The 26,171-nt window shown below is 34.1% G+C and overlaps 1 protein-coding gene across 3 annotated transcripts in view; it reads right to left on the bottom strand.

Moving 5' to 3' along the window:
• The window catches only part of ANGPT1 (angiopoietin 1), a 231,667-nt gene that overhangs the window by 52,516 nt on the left and 152,980 nt on the right, over positions 1 to 26,171 (bottom strand). For 2 of the 3 annotated variants that reach the window (XM_031439489.2, XM_010981856.3), the window contains exon 4: positions 14,612 to 14,844. In XM_031439489.2, coding sequence (XP_031295349.1) covers positions 14,612 to 14,844 — 233 coding nt within the window. The remainder of the gene's footprint in view (positions 1 to 14,611; positions 14,845 to 26,171) is intronic. The other variant, XM_010981857.3, reaches the window with a different exon arrangement.

The raw sequence follows: 26,171 nt of genomic DNA, 5'->3' as shown, positions 1-26,171 counted from the left end.
TTTTCCTCTTCAGGATGATGTGGATGAAGGGGCTGTTGTGAGGGAAGAGAGAAGCTATTTCACACACATTTTCAATAATGAAGTGGTCTCTCCTTGTCAAAGCTGGCTAATTGACTTAGTTTGTTCACTGACTATATGAGGTCTTACCATTGTTGTTTAAGCCCCAGGTAATTTAATCGTGCTATAAACTGTAAGCTTTATCTGAATAATTAAGAATTAAATATTGTTTCACATGAAATAATATATGATGTATATATCAATATGTTGATTGCAGGGATTTTACTCTCATAACTTCAGTTTGAATGTCTATTTTCTTTGTTAAGTACTGGAGAATTCTGAAATTCAGTGTTATGATTATATATTATAAAACTAGACATATAATAAACATTTTAAAACATAGAAAGACAGTAACGAAGATGAATTTACTGAACATTCCACGTGTTTGAACTAAGGATAAATTTTTGTAGGTCTTGAGATTCATTAAGATGGAAGATAATGCCTGGAGGAATGTAAGATAAATAAGAGACAGATATGGAAAACCTGATGGAAGAAGATATAAGAAGCATCAACTGGACAGAGCAGGGAGAAGCAATCTGGATACTTGATAGAGGTGTTTTATCTACCTGTAAAAGTGGTTTAACTTGTTATAATAATACATTGGTTTTAAAGCATGAATTTTTAAAAAATGATCTTTACATCTAAAAGTTCCTTCTTTGTTCACATACTCTTATTTTTTCCTCTCCCATTCTTTAATTCTTAATGAGTTTGTCTTTCTTCTAATTGAGAGTCTTGATTCCCACTATTACTATCAGCCTCTTCCTAGCCTCCTTTTTCTTTCTTCCTAGCTTCAGTCTGAGAGTCAGGCATTAAAGAACAGTTCAGATAAAATTAATAGTGTCCTCCATCCACTGTCATTTCATACACTAACTCCTTCTATGGGTAAATTGTGACCCAAGGAAGGATGTTTATTTACTTTCTCACCCCCACTTCTGATTGCAAACACTAAGGTGAGGCTATTTCTTGCCATTCAAATACATGTTTTCTAAACTCAGCTGTATTCTCTGTGCTGCTCAAACCCTTGATCATTTCTAATAGGCCTTTTATTACATTTCCTGAAAAGTGTATTTCAAATCCTTCTACTTTTTTTCAAGACTAAATCTCACTCCTGTCTTCTCTCACTCTTTATATATGACCTTGTTTAATGGTTTACTATGAAGATCAAAGCCATTTAAAATGTCTCCTCCTCCTTCTTCCTCTACAGAAGTATCCTTGCCTATCTTGTCCTTGCCTTTTGTGTTGAGCTCTCTTAGTCCCTTTTCTACCTCTCTAATTGACCTTTCTCGTCTCTCTTCACTGGATTCTGTTCCTCTCCTCACCTACCAATAGATGTTCACCAATCAATATTCTATTCTTGGATCTCTATTTCTTTTTTATCTGCTTTTTTCACAAACTATCTTCCATGGCTTCAAACTTCTACACAGATGATTCCTAAGATAGAGGCATTTTTGACACTGTGTGTTTGCTTCTCTCTTGACCTCCGGATCCATATTTCTATTTGTCTTTTGAGCAGTTCCCCATGCTACCCCAAATTTCATTTAACGTTACCTAGTCTTTCGTTCCAAAACTTATGTTCTCCTTTTCTCTTACTGATCCCACTAATCTCCCTCAGTTGTCATTGTTAAAAATTAATAAAAGGCTAAATATAAGACAACTAGACTGAGGCTTTTTAATTGTTCTCTCAATTAAAAAGACAGCATCCTGTCCTCTCTTAGTTTAATCCCATATTAACCAATTCAATAAATATTGACTAAATGTCCTCTATTTGCATGAACTTTTCTAGGCAATGGTGATATAGATGTAAGAAAATCACAACCTGCCCTGAATGTGATCACAGTCTGACAGGAGAAAGATCTATCTCATTAGTAGGTCTTCCATGATAGTTCAGGATAGCTATATCCAGATTAGTATTTTCCATGATAGAGAAAAGCCTAACTCAAGCTGGCTTAAGCAAAAAGATACGTTATTGAATCATGTAATTGAATAATCTAGGATAGAGCTTTAGGTTAAACATAATTAGGTTTCATGCAGTGTGGTTGGTTTATCTTTTTCTTTACTCACTTGTTTTTGGCTCTACTTGGTCACAAGATGGCTAGAAACAGCTTCTCGATCTAATGTTACCAATTTAAATATAATACCAAACAGAGAAAATGCACACAATTGTTATCTTGGAGGTATGTGTCAAGTGCATTGGGAGTATGTACAGAGAACACGTTATTTCCGACAAGTAGACTTGGGGAAAGCTATTCAGAAGAAATTAACACCTGAATGAATAAAACATGTAAAAAAAAGCTTATCTGAACTAAACTTTAAGAGCTTGGTATGTCAGTTCAAAGGCTTTACCCACACCAATGTCAGTAAATGAATTCGAAAGTCTTAGGAAGGAGTCATTATTCATTCTTTTCATTTTACCTTATCTGTACAAACAAATCTTTGTGATCTAAAGGAAAGAACAGGGACCCAAGCAGGTGCATGTCTGTCTTTCACCAGCCAACATTCAGTCAGCAAGCAACCTGAGACGCTGACTCCAGCAGCTGTTACCTTTATCTGCCCTCCCCTTCACCTGCCCAACCAATTTCAAGCCAGATGGTGTATCTGCCTCTAGGACTTCAGGGAAGAGCCATGAAAGCTGAGGCAGAGGGTCACTTCAGTTCAGATGAACCCTCAAAAGAAAACTTCCTGGAATGTGGAGTTGGTAATTCTAAGTCTTAGAAAACCTGGTAGAGAACACAGAAGGTAATTAGCCTTGCTATCAGAAGCAACATAAAAAGCCAGAGCCCTTGATCCTACATTTTTCCCCTAGTAATTTGTTATAAAGGGGTCAATTCTTCAATATTTCTTTTTAAATCTTAGATGTGGCTAATTGTTCATATCTCTCCAGTATTTAGCAAACATCAGAACGTATGTAGATCAGGTTATTGATTTAAGGATAATCCTTGTGGTACGTTTTGGGCTGTCAGCATTAGGGAGGTCATAGTACTAGGAATTGATCCTAACCCTTGGTTTTCAAAACAATAGGTCACTGAAGGTAACTGAACATATGAATGATAAAATGGTATATCTGACGAAGTGCAAACAAGCAAACAACTGACTGATTAGTCTCTACTCTTTAGCCAGGTGTGTAGGTATTCTGTGGAAAGGCCATTTAAAGACATTCCTCATATCCTAATTGATTTGAAAGGACTTTTAGAAGTGGAAGAATGTAATACTTTGCATTGCAAAGGTGTAGCAAAATTAAAGAAGGTTTGTAGGCAATATTAAATATTTCAATATTTTGTGGGTGGGTGTGAGGGTGAAAAGACTCACCAATGATTTCATGAATACGTATCACATATGTATACCTATAAAAATACATAAAAGTTTTTTGCTTTTAAATTAAAAATTTCAAAGTTGGTACTTTATCTCATATAAAACATATGAATATGAACCTAAATATATGTGGGTTGATAGCTCAGCATGATTGTCTCTAACCTACAAAAATGACAATTACATATGGGTTAATCTAATTTAATACATACATAAGTTGCTATGTCAAAATATAACAAACATATAATGTACTCTATTTGCAAATACTTTATATCTGAAGTCTTTAGTTAAATAGCTAAAAGCTTTCTTTTAAAAAATCTACTATTTCTTTTCCTCATTGTCCCCTCAACTCTGGTATAAGGGGACATTGAACATTGTTTATTTGTTGCATTATTATTTTAATTATAATTTTTGTAAAAAGAATTGCTTTTACTCTCACTTAAATTCTTATGTGTATATATTTTGTCGATAATGTGTAAAATCTTAGCTATCATCTTGGTGGAACTATAAAGATCATGATCATAATAAAATGAAGTAGCATTAATTGAATACTTACTATGTGCTCAACTCTGAATTTCTTGTGCCAAGTGTGTTTTATATGCTTCATTTCACTTCATACTCACAAATATCTTAAAAGATGGATTTATCCATATATTTTTTTAAATATGAGAAAACTGAGGCTCTGAGATGCTGTCTAACTTCACCAAAACTTATAAGTAGTGGAACTCTTTAGCTATGAAGACAAAAATCTTAACTACTTGTTACTAGCTTCTGAAATAAAGTCAACCCAAATAGAAATCCAATACATCATCTGTCACAGAATGAATCTCCAGCAATATTTATGTCAGCTGACAAGGTCCCACCTAGGTTTTAGGTGGGTCAGCACAGGTCTTAATTATGAATGGATACAGGCTCTTCTCATGGAAGTGCTAAGTATGGGAAGAATGACAGGAGGCAGAAATGACAAGAAGAAAAATTCTGAGATGAGGACAGAAGAGAGGACAGGTAACAGAATCTTCTGGGAGATGGGAGCTCTCAGCAGAAATGCTAAGCAGTGATGGCCCACAATTTCAAAAGCTAACAGAGGATTAAGAAGTAAGAGGTCCCTGAGGCACCATATTGTATTTAATTATGTCTATACCCTAAAAGTATTGCTTACCAGGATTTACTTCATTAGTTTTATGTATTATTCTCAGAAGTCTAATTACTTGATCCTTCATCCTATGGAATATTTACTAGAAGCTACAAATTTAGAGGAAGTGCTAGTTGGGGAGGTGAGAGCGGGCATATGTATGTGTGTATGTGTTCATCTTCTAGAATCATGCCTGAGGACAACAAAAAACTTGATAATTAGAAGATTTTTTTGTGTGTAAGGAAAAAACAGCAAATTTTAAAAAGTAGGCAAAAATAAGAAATGATAATAGTTTGGACAGTATATAAAATAAGGGACAAATTATATACTTTTCAAGAGGTAGTACGTTATTATGGTGCAAATTAATTCATGCTGATGGCAATGAATTAAATCATTAGAAAAAAAGCTTTGATTTTATTTAATTGTCTCCTCTTAGAGGAATAATGGAGGAGAGGATAAAAACATTGCAGAAAATTTACCATCACAATATTTTAAAATTTTCTTAAATTTTGCTACTTAGATACATTTTAATTATCTGGAGAGTATTTTACCCATTATGTATAATTCTAGGTAAATATACACATTTTAAATAATATTGACATAAGGTACATAATGCATAAGGTACATAAATGATTAAATCCATGTGGATATGTATTAGATTGCTACGCCACAGGTGGATTGCTAATTTTATGGTAATTTTTTCCAGTGTAGAACAATGGAATGTGATGTAATTCTAAATATTTCTACTTTAGTTTTATTAGTGTATTTAAATGAATTTTCTAATGCTCCGCTAATGTGAAGTGACTCATATACATATATAACTGAATATATATTCAATGCATATTGCACTGAGAAATGAGAATGAAAAAAAATGACTAATAAAAGTTGAAAGTGGATTTACATACAATCTTTGTTTAATCAAGTGATCATTCATTTTTTATAAAATCCATTCCAGTGTTTTCCCTTTGAGCACCCTGATGGGAAGTTATGAGTGTTACATGACCCTTGCCATTTGTTCAGAAGGTTATTTCATTAACAAAGATATTTCAGGTGTTTCATGTGTGTTAATTTTCCATGTAATGTTTTCAGCCTGACTGGAATATATTGATTTTGAACAAAAGATTTCCCACGCATGTGGGAAGGCTTAACAGGCATCTTTTGTGCTCTATTATGAGTAGACAAATAATTGATTTCAGCCAAAGCCATTAAAAAGAGAATGAAATTCCTTGGGCAATGCTGTAAACATGAAAAGTAGTTGCCAGACGCTTTTGAAAACTGACCCAAAAAACCCCACTTCACTTTGAAGTTTTAAATAAATAAAGGCTAACTGTCATCATAGGTATGTCACTCTGATTCTTACTCTTGTAGTGAAATATACTTGAAGAACACTACATTATTACCAGCTGGGGGTATACCTGGGGTTCTACTCTGAACTTTGGGTTTCCTCAGTCATTATGAGTGACAGGAGAAGATATGGAATGATTGACAGGGGTCATAAATGTGCGAGTTGTCTAGGATGCCTGGCAAACTCTAAGGTGTGTGGTACTTTTATGTTAAGCAACCTGCCAACAGTGCTGGGACTAGAACTCGGTTGTCCTTAATCCTGTTCCGTTTTAAACCACCATACTCTGCCCTCTAGATGTCATATGTCATAGCTGCTCCAAGACACTGGTGAGGAGACCATTTCAATCTAAATCCTAGTTCTAGAGACATGGGCTGGATTAATCATGGTTGAGATTCTGTTTATTTGTGCATTTGCATGTGCTTATACGGGGTGAAAACTGGCAAACCTTCCTTTAAAACCAAATCTCCACTTAAAATTAAACCCACAGTTCAGATGAACAGTTCTAAAGGAACTCTATTTTTAAAAATAAAATGTTCACACCTAAAAATAATTATGAGTACATGCAAAGACATGATAAAATTAAAAGAGGTTTGACTTAATTGGTATTTAATGATTTAACTTCATCATAAGTTCAAAAATTTTATGATTTATTTACCTCTTCTTGATAGTTCACATATTAGTGTGATTCTTCACCAGAGATGGTCCCATTCAGAATGTGAATACCCAAGCCAGTGGTAGGATGAGATTCCAATGTACTTAGAAGCAGTCATGATGTTAGTATTCATTAGTTGAAAATAAATGATGAGTTCCCCTGGAAGCTAAATATGCTTTTAATCAATAATTTTAAGGCTTCTTTTCCTTTGACTTTAAGAAAACTCTTATGCTAAAAATTAACATTTTATTTATATGTATTTAAGCCTAACTGTACAGTTGAGACATTTTTCAGGGTTTTTTTCCTCCCCTCTTAAAGTATAAGATATTTCATAAGGGTTTCAGTCTATGGTTGCTGTGAAGCATACATACTGAATGATGTTAACAGAATGTTTTTTCCTTACTTCTCTCTTAATAATTATAGGTACCAGTACAAAATACCATAGCTTATCTATAATTAGTATCCACTGTCCCATTTTGTTCCTGGACTTAGAAAATAAATTGTTGAATTTGACTTGAGTGTGGATGAGTCCAGGAAATGACTTGGTTAAAATTCTATTCAAAATATTTTGCGCTTTTTTGCTTTAGCCAACCAGGCCATAAAAGCACGAGAGAAGAAGGAATGGAGTTTGTTCACAGTAATGTTGGAACATCAAGGCAACACTCTTTTTTCAGGGCCTTTAGTGCTGGTATCTTCCAGGCCCAGCTGGAACCAAGGGATATTCCTTTGCATTTCAGATACTCTAGTTTCTGAAACTGAAACTCTAATTCCAAGAGAATTAACCACAAAATTTCAGATCTCCCCCAAAAGATGTGGTTTAGAAACAGTTCATGGGAGAGGTCAAGAACTGTATTATTTTTTATTTTGTTATCATTAGTTTGGCTATCTGCTATTCACACAATTTTTTGTTTTACAGAAATTGTGACTTTTCAAAAGGCAGATAAAATGCTCCATCAAAAAGGAGAAATGCACCATTTCCAAAAATAAATAGTCACTTTCCCCTTAAGCCATCAGGTTTTACGAAAGGAAGTGCTAAAAGTGTGGTTCATTTTAAGGAAATTGTAAATGTTTGACATATAATTTTCTGTCAAGATAAAACATTTCCCTCATTAAATGGAAACAAGTGCTCACTGTAGTTTCAGCAGATGACTTCCTGTATTTTTCTTTCTCTTTCTATCTAATGTTAAACTGTGTATTACAAGTAGTCAACGAAAAACCAAATATTTTACTAAGTCAATAAAAATGGTATTTTCTATTTTTATCAATGTTTATGTAAGTGACATTCAAAAAGTTTTAATTTCCTCCCATCACTTGTGATGTTTTTAAGAGTCATTCTTAACTCAAGGGACTTGCAGGAGTTCAAACCATCTCATCCCTTGACTGAATGATTTACTTCACAAACTCAATAGACACTGCATGGGAGGTAAATTCCTTTCAGATGGTAGAATTATTCTGAGAACAGAGCCAAATGTCCCCTCAGCACTGGAAAGGAAGCAAATGCCTCATTTCCCCTTTTCAGAAGGCCAGAAGACTGAAAATAATGATCAAACGTTCCGTACCACTGCAATCAGCCTCTGGGAAAGACACTTCAAACCAAATAATTTAGATCACTTTAAAAAGTCGTAGTAGCAGTCATTATGTATTTCAGATGATGTGAAAGAAGCTTTAAAATGAACTTCATAGAAGCTCCTCCCGATTTGAAATTTGTATACTTCATATTAAGGAACTAAATATGTAAACATACTCATGTCTTTTGGTATTTATTTTTAAGTTTCTCTTATTCCTCTCTACCCTGTGTGCCTCCCTACCCCAAAATGTTATCTACTCTTTCACATCAAGTTTCTTGGATGTGGGTAGACAACATGTTATGCTCTTACTTCCTCTTACTCCTTTTAGTCTTCCATCTATGCAATTGAGCCCTACACTTCACTCAAACTCTCCCTACAGAAGCTCACATCCCAGTTTCAAAGTTTACCTCAGTCTGGTTTTACATTTGACCTTCCTGCTTATTTGCCTCTAAAATAAGACCCTTCATAACAATCTTTTCACCCTGCCGTAACCCTTATTTTGGTCTCTTTTTTATCTGCCCCTTAAAGAACTCTCAATTTTCTGTTTTTGATTTTACATTCTTATTATTTTTAAATGGGTTCATAATATAGTATGTAATTTCTATATTTTATGTATTTCTGTAATTTATGTCTCTAAATCCTCTAAAATTGTACATAGACTTGCACCTGGGTATTCGTATTAAGTGGGAAAGAAAGGTAGGCTAGGTTTTATCAGATTCTTCAATTTATCTATAACCTTCCCTCCCCCACCCCTGCAAATGATTGAGTCATTGCTCTATACGCATCTTTAATGATTTCATTTGCTGCATGGATTTACCACTTGTCTCCTCTAAGAACACACCAATCTAATATGGTCATCCAGATTTCGCTCCTGAATTCCAGACTCCTAGTCCCCTGCCTTCCAGATTCTAATTGTCCCACAAATACCTTAGTCAGTCTCCCCAAAGCCAAGTTTTTCCCCTTAAGCCTGTTTCTCTTCACATGTTGCTAATTTTGAGGAATATCATCAAAACCCTCTGTTACTCAACCCAGAAAACTGGGAGTTATAAATATAATTGATTCTGCATCTAATAAGTGATAATTTCTTGTTGATTCTAATTCTTCTTTGTTCACAAATTTCCCCTCCACCTGCCTTTCATGTGTCCTGGTTTGGTCCTGACCTCAGCATTTCCCTCCTAGAAGATCCTTTTGAGAAATGGATGAAAACCACCATCAATTCTATCTTTTCTCCCCATCATAGTATAGTGGATAATGTAGACTCAAAAACCAGGCTCCATGGGTTCAAATCTCAGCTTGCTCACTTGCTAGCAGTGTAGTATTTTGAAATTATTTACTTTTTGTGCTTAATTTCCTTATTTGTCATATAAGGTTAATAATAGCACTTAACTTATAGAATTGTTATCAGAATTAAATGAGTTAATATATGCAAAGGGCTCAGAAGATTGGCTTGTACTAAATGTTTGTTAATATTTTAATAATAGCAAAAAACATCCATCTAGTCCCTATGTTTCCAAGCTTATCAACTTTCCAATACATTGTTCCATATTGTGACTGGAGTGATTTTTCTAAAATGCAAATGTCACCACTGTCCTTATGTATTGACAATGACTCTTTATTGCTTTCATGGAAAAATGCAGGTACTTTGATCTCCCCCATTTACCTTTCTAACCTCATCTTTCACTGTTCTGCTACCTTTGATTCTGAGAATTAGGTTATGCATTTAGGTTTACATCCCCACACTCATTCTCGTGACTCCGAGCAAACATACATGTTGTTTATGCTCTCTGGAGTAGCCTCTGCTTCCTTCATTTTGAAGACTGAGCCACTATTTCCTCATTAGAGCCATCATGCCTAAGTTTTAATCCTCGATCAACCCTTTCCAGCTATGTAATCTTGGGCAAATTACTCAAGTTGCCTGTAGAATTTATAAAATAGAGCTAACTGTAGTAGTTCCCTCATACTGTTACTGTGAGGACTAAGTTAATAAACATAAAGCTTAAGCAATACCTGAATTATAATAAGCATTCAACAAAATCCTTAAGAAGACTCTACAGATGCTGGATTCTTTCCTCATTCTTCTGTCTTAACCATGATTTTAATATTCCTCCTGTGTGTTTCATTAGTCCCTGGCACCCTGGCCTCACCTCTAGCAAACTATAGAATATAATTGTTTGCCAGTTTCTTTCCCCACCAAATTCTAGTTTCCTTGAAGCCACAGACAGTATATCTTTTCGCTCTTCCCAGCAGTCTGAACAATTTCTGGCATATTATAGAAACTCATCAAATATTTTTAAAATAAAAAAATGGATGACTATCCTTATCCCCAGAAGAGAATCTGAAACAATAGTTGCTGTATAACTAATTTTTGAATGAATGATAAATTTATGAATCATATCTTGGTGTAGGAGGAGTGTGTTCCAAGCTGATTTGGACAGCAAGCCAGTCAGCCAATGTAATTTTATAATGGAGGCTAAATACTACTTTCTTTTCATTTTTTTTTCTTTCTTCTTTTTTATGGTTTGTTAGTAATTAAATTCTTGATCATACAATACAATGTTTGTCTCATGTGTGCTCAAGGCACGTGATAATGCTTTAATCACCTCTGAAAGAGATGACTGCTTAATGTGGATAGTCACTGTACCTGATAATCCTCCTCCAAAGAATTCCAAATCTTGTTTCCATGCCATTATCAATGTAACTTATTTAATTCCCACAATGACTATGAATGCCAAAAACATGAGGCAATCAGCTAAGCTTTGACTCTGTGGTAACACTGAGAGCAGTATTTCTTTAGCAGTAATGTTACTAAGAATAAATGTGACCCAGTATTTGCAAACAAAGGTTGGACAAAAATCAATGTGTTACCTGAAGTCTTACAAAAGAGATGCAATTCAGTTTGTAATGACTATTTGCCTAAGATACCACTATTGCCTGTTCAGAACAAGAAGAGGAAGGTTTACTGAATTATTTCGGAAAATGTGTTTATTAATTGCACTTGGCTTAGATGTATCTCATGACATTAGATGTTTTAGTAGGAAAAGTTCTGTGAAACTAAGCAAAAATACTCCCTATATGCAAAGATAGATTTACAGTTCCTGGGCCAAATACATGTTTGGGGAAAGAATAAATTTCTAGCTAACACTTCCTAGGAATGCTTTTATCATATAACTTTCGTGAGTTACAAGCACTTCAGAAAACATAAAAATAGCTACAATTTTTTTAGCATTTACTACGAATAGGCACTGATGCTATGTGTTTTGTACAAACCTGTTTTACTTCTTACCACAAACTCATCAGGTATGTATTATGATTCCATTTTAAAGATTAGAAAACTGACACTAAGAGAAGGGGTTTGGATGACTGTACAGCACTGTATTCAGACATTTTCTAAGAAAGAAATTTCACTTACAGATGACACTTAATAAATTTGTATTTAGCTGACTTGTTGATTGGAGGAAAAGGAAAGGACTAATGTTTAGTGAATCACTATGTCATGTGTTTTTATTTTTATATGCAGTATCTAATTTAATCCTCTCCCTATTATTGATACAATTATACTGACTTTATAAATGATGAAACAGTTTCATAAAGATTAAAGTAGTTGCTAGTGACAGAAAAAAACACTAGAAATTTTTTCTCTTGCCTTCTAGTATTACATTCAGGTTGTTTCCATAAATGACTGATTGAGTCAAGTCAGAACTAGAGGACTCTTAAGGTCAATAAAAATGCTTGGCTTTTGGGGACACAAATAAACTTATTTTACAAAACAGAAGCAGACTTACAGACATAGAGAATAAACTTATGGTTACCAGCGGGTAAACGGGGTGGGAAGGGATAAATTAGGAATTAGAAATTTCCATTTCTTGGGGAGTGATGGAAATTTCAGCTATCTTGATTGTGGTGGTGGTTTCATTGGTGTATATATACATCTATCAAAATTCATTAAATTGTACATCTGAAATATATATAGTTTACTGTACAGGAGTCATACCACAATAAAGGTGTTAAACATTTTTGGCTTTTTGGATTATGACATAGTTTATAATGTTTTTGGAAAATCTTTCAGAAGACTACCTTTGTATTTTTAAAATATACATTTTAGAAAATTGATGTATTTATTGTGATGTATTGATTTAGGCAATTTTGCATATATTTAAATTTAAAAATAGAAAATTTATGTATAATCTTTGATAAATAATAAATCTACTTGATAGATGAATTTTTGGTTATAAAGGTAGAGAGAGGTTTTACTTATGTGTTTTAGAATCAGAATAAAATAAAAGTTTATTTTAGTAGCTGATATTTAATCTAGTATTATGCTATTAGTCATTTAAAATTTTAAATTCACCATACCTAAAGACTAGGGTGCCAGTTAAACTGAAGATACACAGAGAATTAAAATCTTGATGGAAAACTTGGTGAGAGGCATTTTCCATTTATGTGTCTCTTATGAGTTCTTAAATGACCAAGTACTTAGTAATATACTTAACTGTGGGATTAAATAAAATAAATAGATTAACAAGAAGCAAATAAAATCTATGGTTATGAGAGTACAGAACCCATTGGATAACAGGGCAATAGGCTTACATTAGGACTGCAAATTCTATAGTTAAATCAGGATTTATTTTAGGATTTTAGCATTAAAAAGAAAAAATATAACTAGAGGCCTGAAGTATTGGACAATTTCTGTCTCAGTAGTATTTCTGTGTCAGTAGTAAATAATATGATATATTCTATGCTATATCACCAAATAGTCATAGTTACTTTTCTCACACCCTGAGAGGCTGCTATAGGTAGCATCTATCAAGAGTGCCACCATAATCGTTCAATAAATGTTTCTTGAATTGAACAGATGTTTCACCGTCTGATGTTGCACCCAAAGTCCAAACCTAGCCAGGAATTTTAATTTTGAAGTCACCCTCCCACCTCTAAAAGTTTAAGGACATATTTATTGGACAAATATTCAGAAAAGAAGTGAAACTGCGATAAGTAGGCAGACATATGAGCTCTGTGAGAATCACCAGGGTTTGATATTTCTAACATCATAAAAGAAAAACTACTCCACTCCATGTACATTAAGTCTCAGGATGATAAGAAAAATATGTTTTTAGTCTTTGTCCAAATATATTTGGTTTAATATGAGAATAGATATGTCTCATATTAATACTTAATTTCTAAATACTCATGAGCTCTATTAAAATTCTCTGGCAAAATTCTACCATTCTTTCCTTCCAGTGGACTCTAACTCAAGGTTTTGGCAGTCTCTGACTGATTAGCAGGTTTTTTCCTTCCCAATCACATTTCTGAGCACACCCAAATGGAGCTCTGGGAACTCACTGTTTAAAAAATATCCTTTACAAAGTATATTAAGGGCTTGTTTAGACTATCTAAAGAAGATATAACTGAAGGTAATGGAGTGTAATAGAGAAATGTGAAATGTCTTTAAAACAAGAGCACTTAATGTGGCGTTATCCTCTATATTCATATCTATATATGAAAGTATGGAATTGAGCTATTTTTTCATATAGCTCAAGTATACTATTAAATTAAAGGAGCCTCTACATTATTTATATTGCATAGGCACACTGAACCATTGAATGGACAATCACATAAGCCACAACTTAATGACAACCATAACTTTCCAATGTAAGTGGTGTTCTCTTTCAGTCATCGCCATTTACCATTGTACATTCACTCAGAAAAAGGCTAATTAGCCAGCAGAACTACAGAAGATGAACTTAAGCTCCAAACTTTGAAGAGTTCTCCAGAGGCTCAGGAGAGGTTCTACTTGAAGCAGACAAGTGCACACAGAGGCATTTATTAAATAATTGGTGGGTGGATGGATGGATAGATGGATGTCTTCTAAAAGGTCAAAGGCCTGCCATAATCCCAATGGTTAAATGGCTCAAGAAACTGTAGTAATATTAAAAATTTGCATTTCCACTGTCATGAAGACATCCACGAATGGGCCTATATGCACATAATTTAGGTTAGGTCTTCTCTGCACAGGACTGTGTAAGTAATCTTGATACAGACTTTCAATAACAAATATTTTTTCTCCCTCATAATTGTTAATAGGAACACCCATATCTCCTTTTCTCTGCAGGCAACTCTTCTGTCTCCTCCTCTACAAAAGAAATAGTTTTAAAATGGGAGCTGTCCTAAAATTCTCCTCAGCACTCTAAACTAATCTGTAACATTGACTAATTTCTATCCTGTATAGTTAAGTGTCTAACACCACAATACCAGTTATTTATCCATAACAATATAGTAGATTTTATCTAAGGCTAAAAATACCAAGAAAAAAAGAAGTGAGAAAGTTCTTTTAAGAAGATATTGTGAATTTGCAAATTCAAGACTTTGATACTTTCTCTAAAGCTAAAAACATGAGAAAATTGTCAATACAAACTTCATGAAATACTTCTAAGAATAAAGTTCTTTTGCTGCTTCTACACAGCAATTAATGCAACTTAGAAAGTTACACTGAATATTTACTTGCTCCATATGAAATAAAATTATTTACTATACCAAAGAGAGTAAGAAATTCTTACCACCTTCTTTAGTGCAGAGGTTGACGAGGTTATGCACTGTGTCCATCAGCTCCAGCTGCTGCTTCTGAAGGACACTGTTATTGTTGGTGGCTCTGTTCAACTGTTTCTCCAGTTCCTGGATTATATACGTTTGACGAGTAACCAAGCCTTGAAGATTCTCTTTCTCTTCCTTTAAGGTGTCTAATTCTTCTTTGTGCTTTCCCTCCATTTCTAAGATTTTATGTTCTAATAAACTACAAGGAAGTGAAGATAAGATTTAGTTTTAAAAATGCTATACAAAAAAACTGTGATTCAACCAGTTCTTGAGTTTGTTTAAAGTTAGAAATTTTAGTTAGGTTTTTCACCATGAAAATATTTTTAAGTGAGAGACTCAGAAAAAAAAATATATATGTGTGTATATACACACACATATACACATATATAGGTATATACACACACACACATACATTCACATGTATGTATTTTAAAAAACAGGAGTTACATATATAGCATGTCAAATGAAGAATTATTAGATTACTTGCTGTCAGTGTAATGTTTGTTTCCTAAATATAATTTATTTCCTGGGGTGTATCTTATATCCAGAGTAGCTAACTTGGACTCTAGAGAAATTATAGTCTAATTTTCATTAAGAAATAGGTCTAATAAGAAACAGAAAGCAAAATAGTTCAGAAAAAAAAAGTATGAACAAAATATAGACACTATTTTTTATTTACTTTGCTTCATTCATTTGGGATTCTTAAAACATTAACAGTGATTAACAACAGTTTTGTGAGGTCAAGGAATATCATATTGATGCAGAAACCACAGGATCAGAAAGTAAGCTATCTAAAGTCACAATGAATTTAATTTCTTGGGATTTTTGATACCTGATCCTGTATCGTAACCAGTAGCTTACTTTATCTTCACTCTAAGCTTCAGGATAAGGACTAAATGCACTGCAAGTTCCTATCTCACTGAATAACTGGTTCTGAAAAGGAAGACACATTAGGCTGGTGGTACAGTCTTACAAAAGGACTTAGGGAGCTTTGCTCAGGGTAATGCTGTCTTCATTTGAGAACCTTCCTTCTCTCAGAACTTTTCACAGGATACTCCCCTCGCATATTGCACATTAACAATGATAGACAATGCAGGAGCACTCTTGGATCCTAGCAACTGACTGGAAATAAAAAGCATTTACATTTTATAGAGTGTATAATATATACTAGTATTCCTCAGAGAAAAGCCTTATTCAGTTTTCTTAGTTCCATTTTCAGAAGGTTCAACAAGTCCTTAGTTTACAAGGTGTTATTCAAATGTAACATACCAGACTGGGCACTTAATTTACCTTGGAGAAATATAGCACTGAATCATTCCTATAAGTTTTCAAAAAGGGGACTCTAGGGAGTGTTTTAAACTTAATACTTAAGTCATAAAATAGAGCATGTTTGAAGAGCCAAATTTTCCAACTCCACATATTAGGGAACAAGCTAGAATACCTGAAGGTCCTTTATACAGATTAAGAAGTGTGGAGAGAACTGCTCATGGTAATTCCAGATCTTTGCCGACATACTTGTCCTCCAAGAGAATATGGCCTAGAATAGGAAAGGTAAGTTGCCCACTGAACCAAGCTTGAAAAACACTGGGATGCTTCTAAGTGTAAGACCTTACTAATTTACAACACCTTTGGTAGCAGGCCCAGATTCACATATGAAAATTTCACATTAAGACTCATTTGGGGCAGCTCTGTGACTTCTACAAGATAAGAAAAGTCACACTTTTGAGTTGCTTTCATTTTACAGGACAGTGAAAAGATCTCTGCCCTGATTGATCCTTAAGAAAACTCAATTTGGATAAATCCTGGGTATAATGTTTGGGGAAAATGTGATGGTCATTTATATTTTTTTAAAGCAGAAAATGAAAAATTTAGGCTAGGAAGTCAGAGTAACATAAGAGATAATATTTCTAAAAGAGTAGGATGATTCATTGTCTTTTAGCATTTTCTTCTGTGTCAATAACTTGCTCCTGGAAAAGCTAGTAGTTAGAAAAACCAACAAAACTAAATTAAACTAAACACCTTTTTTTTTTTTTTTTGGTAAAAAAACCACCCACTGGTTAAGTGATTAGTGTACTTGCTGTGGATGTCAGAGGAGGTTTTCTCTGTAACTATTAATTTTTGGCCTTCAGATCTGAGAATTAACCTCAACCGATGCCTTAGTTCATTCTCAGTTTACTTTTTAATTATTTGTGTTTCTCTTTCTAGGGTAATGATCAGATGTAAATGCCCATAAAACAAAGTCAGTTAACTTATGAGAAAATTTCCTTTAAATTTACTAAAGTTATAGTATACTTACTACCCAAGAAATTTAGAATTAACTGTTAAAATGACAATAATGTAAAGAGTAACATTTGGATGATATAGTCATAAAATACTGGATAGAAATTCTCAATTACCATTTTGTTCCTGAAATAAGATGAGCACTGGCCTTTCAGTTTTCCTAATTAGTAGGTAATGTTCTGGTAAGGAAAATATCATGCTATAGTTAAATTACTTGTATTAGTTGCTAAGTGCCAATAGAACTTTCAGCACTACATGAAATATAAATGACACTATTCCTACCCTAAGGTTTTATTTTTAGAGAAAAAAACCCTCAAATGAAAAACAGCAGCTATAAGACATTTCTGATTCAGACATAATACTTTTTATTTTTCATCAGCACTTTTCTACTTTCTACTTTTGATGCATTCTTTGTTTAAGAAGACATGTACTTAAGATGGCTAGAATCTAAGATGTCAGTAAAGGAGTTTTGTTTGTTTGTTTTGTTTTTCAGGATAATTTGGAAAGAGCTGACAATGGAAAGTTGATCAAAGCAGTACTGCTGCCAAAGGAAACAAATCTGAGCACTGGCTTGTGGAAGAAAAGGCCTGCGATTCCTGAGTAAAAGGAATATACATTTAGCATTGGAAACAGTGTTCATTGTCATAAATCACCAAACACCCTTTAATGCACTATGACTACCAGGTATCAAAACAAAAAACATAGCCTGTCATCTTAAAACTGATATTCATGTAAAGTAAAGAAGGGATTGCTCACAGAAGTAAGAAGCCTGCTCCGCATCACAGACATCTTGCAGGATTTGGAATGAGATTTTTGCATGAAAAAATAATATGCATGAAAACTATGCAAATGGGAAACATGTCACACCATTTCCCAAATGGCAAGTCTTTACCAGTCTTCCAGTCATTTTCTCATCTCATTTCTTCACTTGGAGTCTCTTTAGTAACTTTTGTACTGTAGTAATTTTCTATTAATTTTATTTACTAGGGATACCCTTTATACTATTGACAACTTTTCAGACTTCTTCAGCAAAACTGGTACCTTTTAACATTGTTCATCCCTCCCTTTCATCTTCTCTTCATATTTAGCTTCCAAAATCACTATCCTCTATCTATCTTTTTTCTTTGATACTTCTCATCCATTGGTTATTATCTACTTGGGAAGTCAGCCCTTCTTCACTGTTTCCAAACTGGTTTGAATTCAAAACTCTTCTGCCAGAAAATAGTCATGTACTATCTCTACTTACTAATCACATTGTTGCATTACACCATTTCAGTTGTGTAGCATTTTAAAAGCCTTTCTTCCTTTGATTCTTAAAGTAATAAAGTGATATATAGTGAATAGATGTTACAAGCCCCAGTTTATATAGGTATATCAAAATAGCTTGTACAAAATTGTGCATATACTGTGTCAGAACCAAAATAGAAAGCCATGTCTTCTCACTTGTCAGACTAGAAAGCTGCCCATATCAACCCAGTGCTGTGAAAACTAGCATTAGAGTCTCACCTCTTTGATTTAGTATAACATAATTTCTACCTAGTTCCACCCACTTATATTTTGCCAAGAATCAAGGCATCATCTTAACATCTCTTTAATATTTGCTGCTCTCCATCTGGTTATTTTTAGGAGCTTGTCTTTCACAATATTTCAACCTATCCATCTTTTCCACATATAAAAACAAAATTTCTTTGCTAAGCCAGTTTTTTTAAAAATCTAAACTGAGATTTTCTTAAGCACCACTGTGTCTTAACCCTTCTGTCATTAAATTTAAATTTCTTATTCAGTATATTAATCATATCTCATTCTGTCTTGAAGCCTTTTATTCATTCTCTTACATTTTCCCTATTCAGATCAGTTAGAAGAGGCCGTCTCAGCTGGGCACAGAGACTTCTATATCCAAAGGTTGATCTGGAGGACAACATGACAGCTCCAGTGTCCTAAATTCAATAGGCAAAGTAGTCATAATTTCCCTGATAATGACCTTCAGCAGCAAGTTTAGTTTAGGTTTAATGCATAATCCAAAACCTGTATGCTGATTCCAAACTCCAGTGCACTGTTTTCTAGAATATATCAGTATATATTTATCAGGCATTCCATTATTAAGAGTTCCATTGTCAGGTTTGGGGGAAGCCTAAATTAAATAAACAGTTTTATAATGATGCATCCTTCAGGATTACTGTTCCATGGAACAACAATTTATGTAACTGTGCACCTAAATCTATTTAAATTGAGCTAGAAATCCAAGGACAGAGTTTCTCACAGAATTCTCAGTACTTCTTTTTCCCATATTTCTGGAAACACTTTGAGAAGAGCCATGCATAGAAGTTTGGCACTTAACTTCTAGTCTGAGGCAGAGGTGCACTTTAATGAAGAATAAAATAAACAAAATAATCTAGGTCTTGAACTTCAGTAAAAGGTTCTAATTGAGTATATATAAAGCCCTATTTGAAGTTTTTGGTTGACTTTTCCCCCTCATTTTCACAGTCTGCCTCCTCCAACATATCTTATTGAAAATATTTCAAATCATTGAATACATCTTGAAAGTTTCACAGTAAAAGCTCTCTTTTAAATTGTTTCCCATAATAGAGTTCTTAACATAGCAGCAAATGAATTCAAAGCTGTGACATTGTCTAAGCTCTATGTGTTAATATAGCCCTCAAATGAGGAGGAAGATGTCGAAAATATAGAAACCTTCTCATTTTTATCTGTCTGAACCCCCTTACAGTTGCTTTAATTTTTAAATTATTTTAATCTGTATAGCAGCAACATGTGTTACAAATATGAGTTTTAAAGAATGATTTTTCCCCACTCAAACAAGGGCATAGTAAATTCAGGTTAAATTTCTACTTGAATTTTCTAACTTGAACACAGTAAGTTTTCTCTTAAAATATGACTTTAAATATTTCTGTAATTCAAATGTGGAACAGAAGCATAGATCACTACAAGCAAACACTGGCAAACAGATTAAAGTTTGGGTAAATAAGATTAAGCTAAATACACTGTCAAAGCCATAAGCCAACGGAAAAAAAATATACTTCATGACATGAAAGTGTAATACTTCTCTAAAAAAAAGGATTGATCAATAAATGACAAACTACAAAGTTTTAATATCCATCAAAGAGCTCATATGAGGTAATAAAGCAAAGATAAACAATCTAATAGAAAAATGAGAAATATATATGAATGGGTTAGTCACAGAAGAAGAATGCAAATGGTCAATAACCATGAAAAGATGAAAATATAACCTCTCAGGTAGATAAGATTAATAAAACAACTAGCAAGGTTTGGGGAAGTTAGAAAGCCTATGGGTTTCTAATTTGAGGAGAATGTAAAATTCACAGATAATTTGTCAATATCTATGAAAAATTAAAATAATCACATAAAAGGTTCTACTAAGTTGTAAGTTTTAGTGCATCTACAACAATGAATGAAGTATATCTTTATATAGTTACATGTGCAATATATCCATGATATATTATTATAAAGTAGAAATAAACTCAGGATTTAAAAAATAGTTACAATCTATACACATACACATATATGATATAAATATGTACTTGTGCATGTGTATAATTGTATATAGGTGTGTATCTCTGAAGCACATAGATAAATCTGCACCCTCCACACACACATGTGTATCTTAGTATATTCATTAAAAAGTCTGGAGGAATAGGCACCAGACTGCTAATCTGTTAATGACAATTCTCTGCAGGGGGTGGAGTAATACGGAATTAGGGACTTTAACTTTTTTTTTTCCCCTCTGCCCGCTGCCACATGTGGCCCCTCCCTGCCACACCCTGGAGGCCACTGGGCTAGGGACTTTAAGTTTTAATTTATGTGCTTCTATATAGTTTAGTATTTAGATCAGTTAAATTTTTCTTTTTTTATTAATCAGAGAGATGTAGTAAATAGTCATGAGTCTAGAATGACCTAAGAAGATGCTGTCTAGAGATGAAAAAATTGGGCTGAATGAGTGGACCTCAAAATGTGGACTGATAACCTTGGATGCCATGCTGCAGGCTTTTAGGGATGGAGAATAGTGGTATAAAAGCCATCTCTATTTTATTTATGTTAAAACAATGAATATGTTTATAATATTTAATGTAAACTATGTGATCTGTGTTTTCCATTAAATTTTTATTTTTAGTTTGTATGTGTGTGTGTACATAGATAAATGATATTGGTTGAGACAGAGCTACTGGGACATTTGCCAGTTCATCATTCAGTCAGCATTCATAAAGCATTTAATACTATATGGACTATGTGTAGAGAATTGTGCTTGGGAGCATGAAGACAAAAATAAATAAAACCCAGTCTCTGTGTTCCAGAAGGTCACAGCCTACACACAAACACACACACATACACACACTCAACAATGTGATGGGAGAAGTGAAGTAATGGGAGGAAAAAACAAGGTACAGTATAATCATATATATGTTGTAACGAGCAAATCTATTTGGCAGAGTCAGAGAAAGTTTCTTGGAGCGGGTATCATCTGCACCAAGTTTTGAAGGGACAGGAGTTTGTGAGTTGAATAAAGAAATACAGGGCATTCCAGACAAGGAAAACATCAAATGTGCCTGAAATAACATCAAGTCTTCAGCGTGACACTAACAACTAGTATGATTAAATACTTACTATGTGTTTCAGGCACTGCTCTCAATGCTTTAAATACATTAACTCAATTAATCCTCACATCAACTCCTTGCACCACTACTATCATCATCCCTGTGTTATGAACGAGAATATCAAAACACAGAGAGTTTAAATAATTTGCTCGAAGTCACATAATGTATGGCAGAGTCGGTTAGAGCAAAATCAAGGAAAACCCCAGGCAATCTGGCCTCAGAGTCCTGCTCTTAGACTATACTTCAAAAATATAAGTCTTATGGAAGTAAGGCTATAAAATTAGAATTATAATGGTCATGCACTGTGATTCATGCAAAAGAACGTGAACTTTCCCCAGTCCATTATAGAGAATTAGTAGAGGGCAGATACTATTTAGAGATTTAAAAGTTGGGTTGGACTAGTGTGTGTGGGGAGGGACCTAAAAATGAGAAAAATAATCTGACTTTAAATTTAGAAAGAAGATTTTGGCAGACTTTTGGAGGATAGCTTTGAGAGGTATAAGACATAAGCCATGCACAGAAGTCACTAAAATGGCTGAGACAAAAATTAATGGGATTTTGACCTAAGACATAGTCAGAGTAAATGGAAAGAATAAGATAGATTGGAAAAATATTTAGGATATAGAATTGACAACATCAACAGTGATTGATGAGTTGTGATTTTACTTTAGTATTTTGTAAAGACTTTACCAAACTGAAGATAACTTTAATTTGAAAGACTATGATTTTACTGTTCATTTATTTTAGGCATATTAAGTACTAAAAATCAATGCTTTACTATTCAATTACAGTTATTTGTTAGTAAGGTATACTATAATTTAGTATCTTAAAATTACACATACTTCAATCAGTTACAATTAATTAGTAACTTCCCATAACCTCTAGCTAGAAGATAGATGAAGCTTGTCAAATAAGTTCAGTGAATTCAGTATTAAGAGAAATAAACAATGATCTATACAAAAATAGGCCCAAAACAACTGGCCTACACCTTTCTTCAAATTTGTATTTAATTATGTTAAGAGGATAACTTGACAACCACGTCAATTAATCCTGAGGCTGCAATCATGTTGGAAAAATATTTCTGTAATAATTAAGACAGAATCATCATGGACTTGAACCCTGATTTTGCCATACACCAGCTGTTTGGTCACAGGCAAGATACTTGACTTCTGAAAACTTGATCTTCTTCATATAAGATGGAAAAAACAATAAATACTTTACAGGATAAGTTGGAAGATTAGCAGTAGAATATGTGAAGCACCTTGCTCAGATATTCACCTGCCTGATATTAGATAGCTAGGCAGCAGATAATTTTGCTGAAACTATGTCAGAACAGCCCCCACTTGCGTAGTTTCACTTCACTCTGACTAGTCTTATTGAAGATTTCTCTAATTTTCATTCTGCATATTCAGCACAAGTAAGATTAAGAAAGCCCAGGGGCTCCATCTTTGTACACGTGGAACATTGAATTCTCTTCCTGTGTACCCTGGTGAGGCAGAAGAATTTCTTCTAGAATATGTTTTACCTGGTTATGCTCCAACCTTGGAAAACATTGGGATTAAGTCTGAAATGGGTAGGTGCCTTGAAACCTGACCAGCTGACCAAATCTTTACACCAAAGGACCCAGTTATATATTCGATTCAACTGAGGGAATTTGCATTATGGTATCTTTCCCTGTCTACATCTCTTTTCTATTTTTTTGAGCAGAAATGGCAGGAAACATACTGGAGGAATCTAATAAAAGTTGACAATTACATGTCTCACTTTGTCATACCAACCCTCAATGTGCAGTAAAGAGTAATGCTTCCCATTTCTTGAGTTCTCGGTTATGCGATTTCAATTATATGGGCCAGTTACTGATCTCTTACTTCTCAGTGCTATTTCCTTGAAGTAAGGAACAAAACCAAGTTTTGAGATTAGGAAAGCATCCAATAAAAGAAAAAAAAATCCTAAAAAAAAAGCAAACTGGCAGCTTCTTGGAGTCACCCCCTACTAGATTGTTACAAAAACAAACAGCAGTGCAAATGTTGTTAATCCTACTCTTTGTTTTGTGCCTTTGGCCATTTAGGGGATAAAGAAGTGAATCTAATGAAGTCAAAATTCTGTTTTCAACCCTACAACTGATGCATTTAATTTGTCAGGATGTAAATCAGCAGGACCTCTCAGCATGATTGTGTAGTATAATCCTGTCCATAAAATATTCCTCCATGTTCTGCCAAAGAAGTGGTGGACCCTCTGAAGGACCAGCTCACCGACTTGGCAGCTGAGGCCCCATCATACTCAAAGCTGGTAAATCACACACCCAGATGCAACCCCTGACATTCCTTGGGGAGGAAGCAAAGCTTAATTTAGATAATCCCCTTTGCAAAGTGTATTAGCTGATCCAAACCAGACCCAGCCAACTAATGGCATTTTGTTCCTACATTTCAGAGATGCCTCGATGTAGAAATAGCTTCTTGTTGCATTTGGAGGATTAAGATTCATTTAAGGAATAGGTAGGGATGATCAATAAACTGTTTTAAAATATATAAACAGCTTCATGCTTGACTTTGACTTTCTATCCACTTAAATGGTGTGGGGCAGGGCATTTCTTTGTTGCTCTAGAAAGAGCCTGGCAGAGTCTTCTAAATTCATTTCACATATGAAAATAAACAATAAAAATAAACATAATAGGGAAAGTATGCTGTGTATTACAAATAGGGACTTCCGGTTTGTACAAAGAAAAACACTTTTTTCTCAGTGGTTCATGGAAGAATATGTCTGGTTTAACAATAGATGTCCTACCGACACTCCACTACACACATGGACAGGGAGACCTGGATAGCTGTAGAGACGTTGCAATGCCAGAAGATTCAGCACTTTGATGGAAAATTCCCCCAGAAACCACATGTGAATTAATGTCATACTAGAGGATAAAAAAAAGAAAGGGGTGCAGAGGAGAAGCAAAAGATGCATGTAAGTTCTTTTCAGCATGAGCACAGAAGTGAATTTAAAGTTAAAACCTAAAACAAAATACCTGAATTCACTGTGAAATACCTATACTGCTAGAAAATGAAATTGTTAAAATCCTGAAAAAAATATCTTTAGCAATAAATGGTGTGATTTGTACATGTAAGAAAATCTGGATTTTCCTCAGAATTAGAATTCAATGAGGGAAAAAATTCATCAGCAGCAAGCACATATGTGCTTGGGATCAGAAACTGGATTCTTCTGAGAGGCTGCGGCATATGGAGAAGTCCTGTTCACCTGACCCGCAGCATAGCTCTTTTGAGAGCTCAAACCTTCACTCAGGTTTACTGATGGAACAGAGAGAACAATTTTTAAGCAGTTTATTTAAAAAAAACAACAACCCAACATTCTTTGGTAAGAATTCCATAGTAGGAAATGATACCAGATGTCATATCAAGAATTAAAATGGAAAGAAAAAAAAATCCAAAATGATCGGGAATTAGGGTAGAAGAAGAAGAGGAAGAAGGAAGAGGAGAAGGAGCAAGAGTGTGGGAAGGAGAAGAAGAAGAAAGAAAAAAAGTGAGAGAATGAATATGATCAAGAAGGAGGGAAAGAGAGAGATAGACAAGGAAAACTGGAAAGAGGTGAGTACAAGTGACACTTAAGGACAGCTTTTGTTTTTATATTTAAGGATGAACCCTTTTAGGCCTCCCAATTGGTTTTTTTTTTCTTTCTTTCTTTCTTGGTATCCTGACAGCTAAATTGTCAGATGTAGACCAAGAGATAATACACATATCAGCAGGAGGAGAACTGAAGAATGTAAATTCAAGCTGACAACTTTTTTAAAAGAGAAATCATATTTGGTAACATACCTAGTGAGAGATGAATCAAAACCACCCTAGGTTACACCTATAAAATGAAATGTCATGCAGTTATTAAGAGTTATATTTGAGGGATCTCTACTGATTAAAAAAGATACCTCTGAACAAAGCAGGCTGCAAAACAGTGTGTATAGCATGGCACACTTTTTGTGAAAAATATATTTATATTTTATATATAGCAACATAAGAAGCTCTTTCTCTGCAGCATCATGTCATGTGATGGGATTGTGACTTTTAATTTTCTTCTGTGTACTTTCTTATTTTTCTATGATAAATGTGTTATTTACCTAAAATTATAAAAACAACCTAAAAAATAAGGTAAAATTATCATTGTTTTACTTCTTTGTTCTTAGACAAAGCTTTCACAATAGCATGTTGAAAGATGACTATAAATGGGGTCCACTTTTAGGAACAAAGTTAAAGCATGGTGGGACCCTAAGTCAAGGGATAGTTGCAGTAGAGCATACCTGTTATGTGTATGTGTCTGGTTACTGTGAAACTGCAGTGGGATAAATGGTACTTTTAAACAGGACTCTCAATTCCAGAACATTTCATCAGGCAACTCGTTAAGGGTCAAGTCCTGTCAAGTTTATTTATAGTTATACAATTTACCCATGACAAAGATAAATAAATGTAAAACTTAGAAATACAAGTCACGGAGCATGGAGTGACCCCTTTCAGACTCTAAACCAACAGTCAGGTTTATCTTCTTCATGCAAAAGTTTAATTATAATCATTGTCATTAAGGTCTATGTTTAACATAAAGTTGGGAAACCCTTCTAAGTTGC

Source organism: Camelus dromedarius, chromosome 20, assembly GCF_036321535.1.
Source record: "Camelus dromedarius isolate mCamDro1 chromosome 20, mCamDro1.pat, whole genome shotgun sequence".
NCBI lineage: Eukaryota > Metazoa > Chordata > Mammalia > Artiodactyla > Camelidae > Camelus > Camelus dromedarius.
This window is presented reverse-complemented; position numbering and strand designations above follow the sequence as displayed.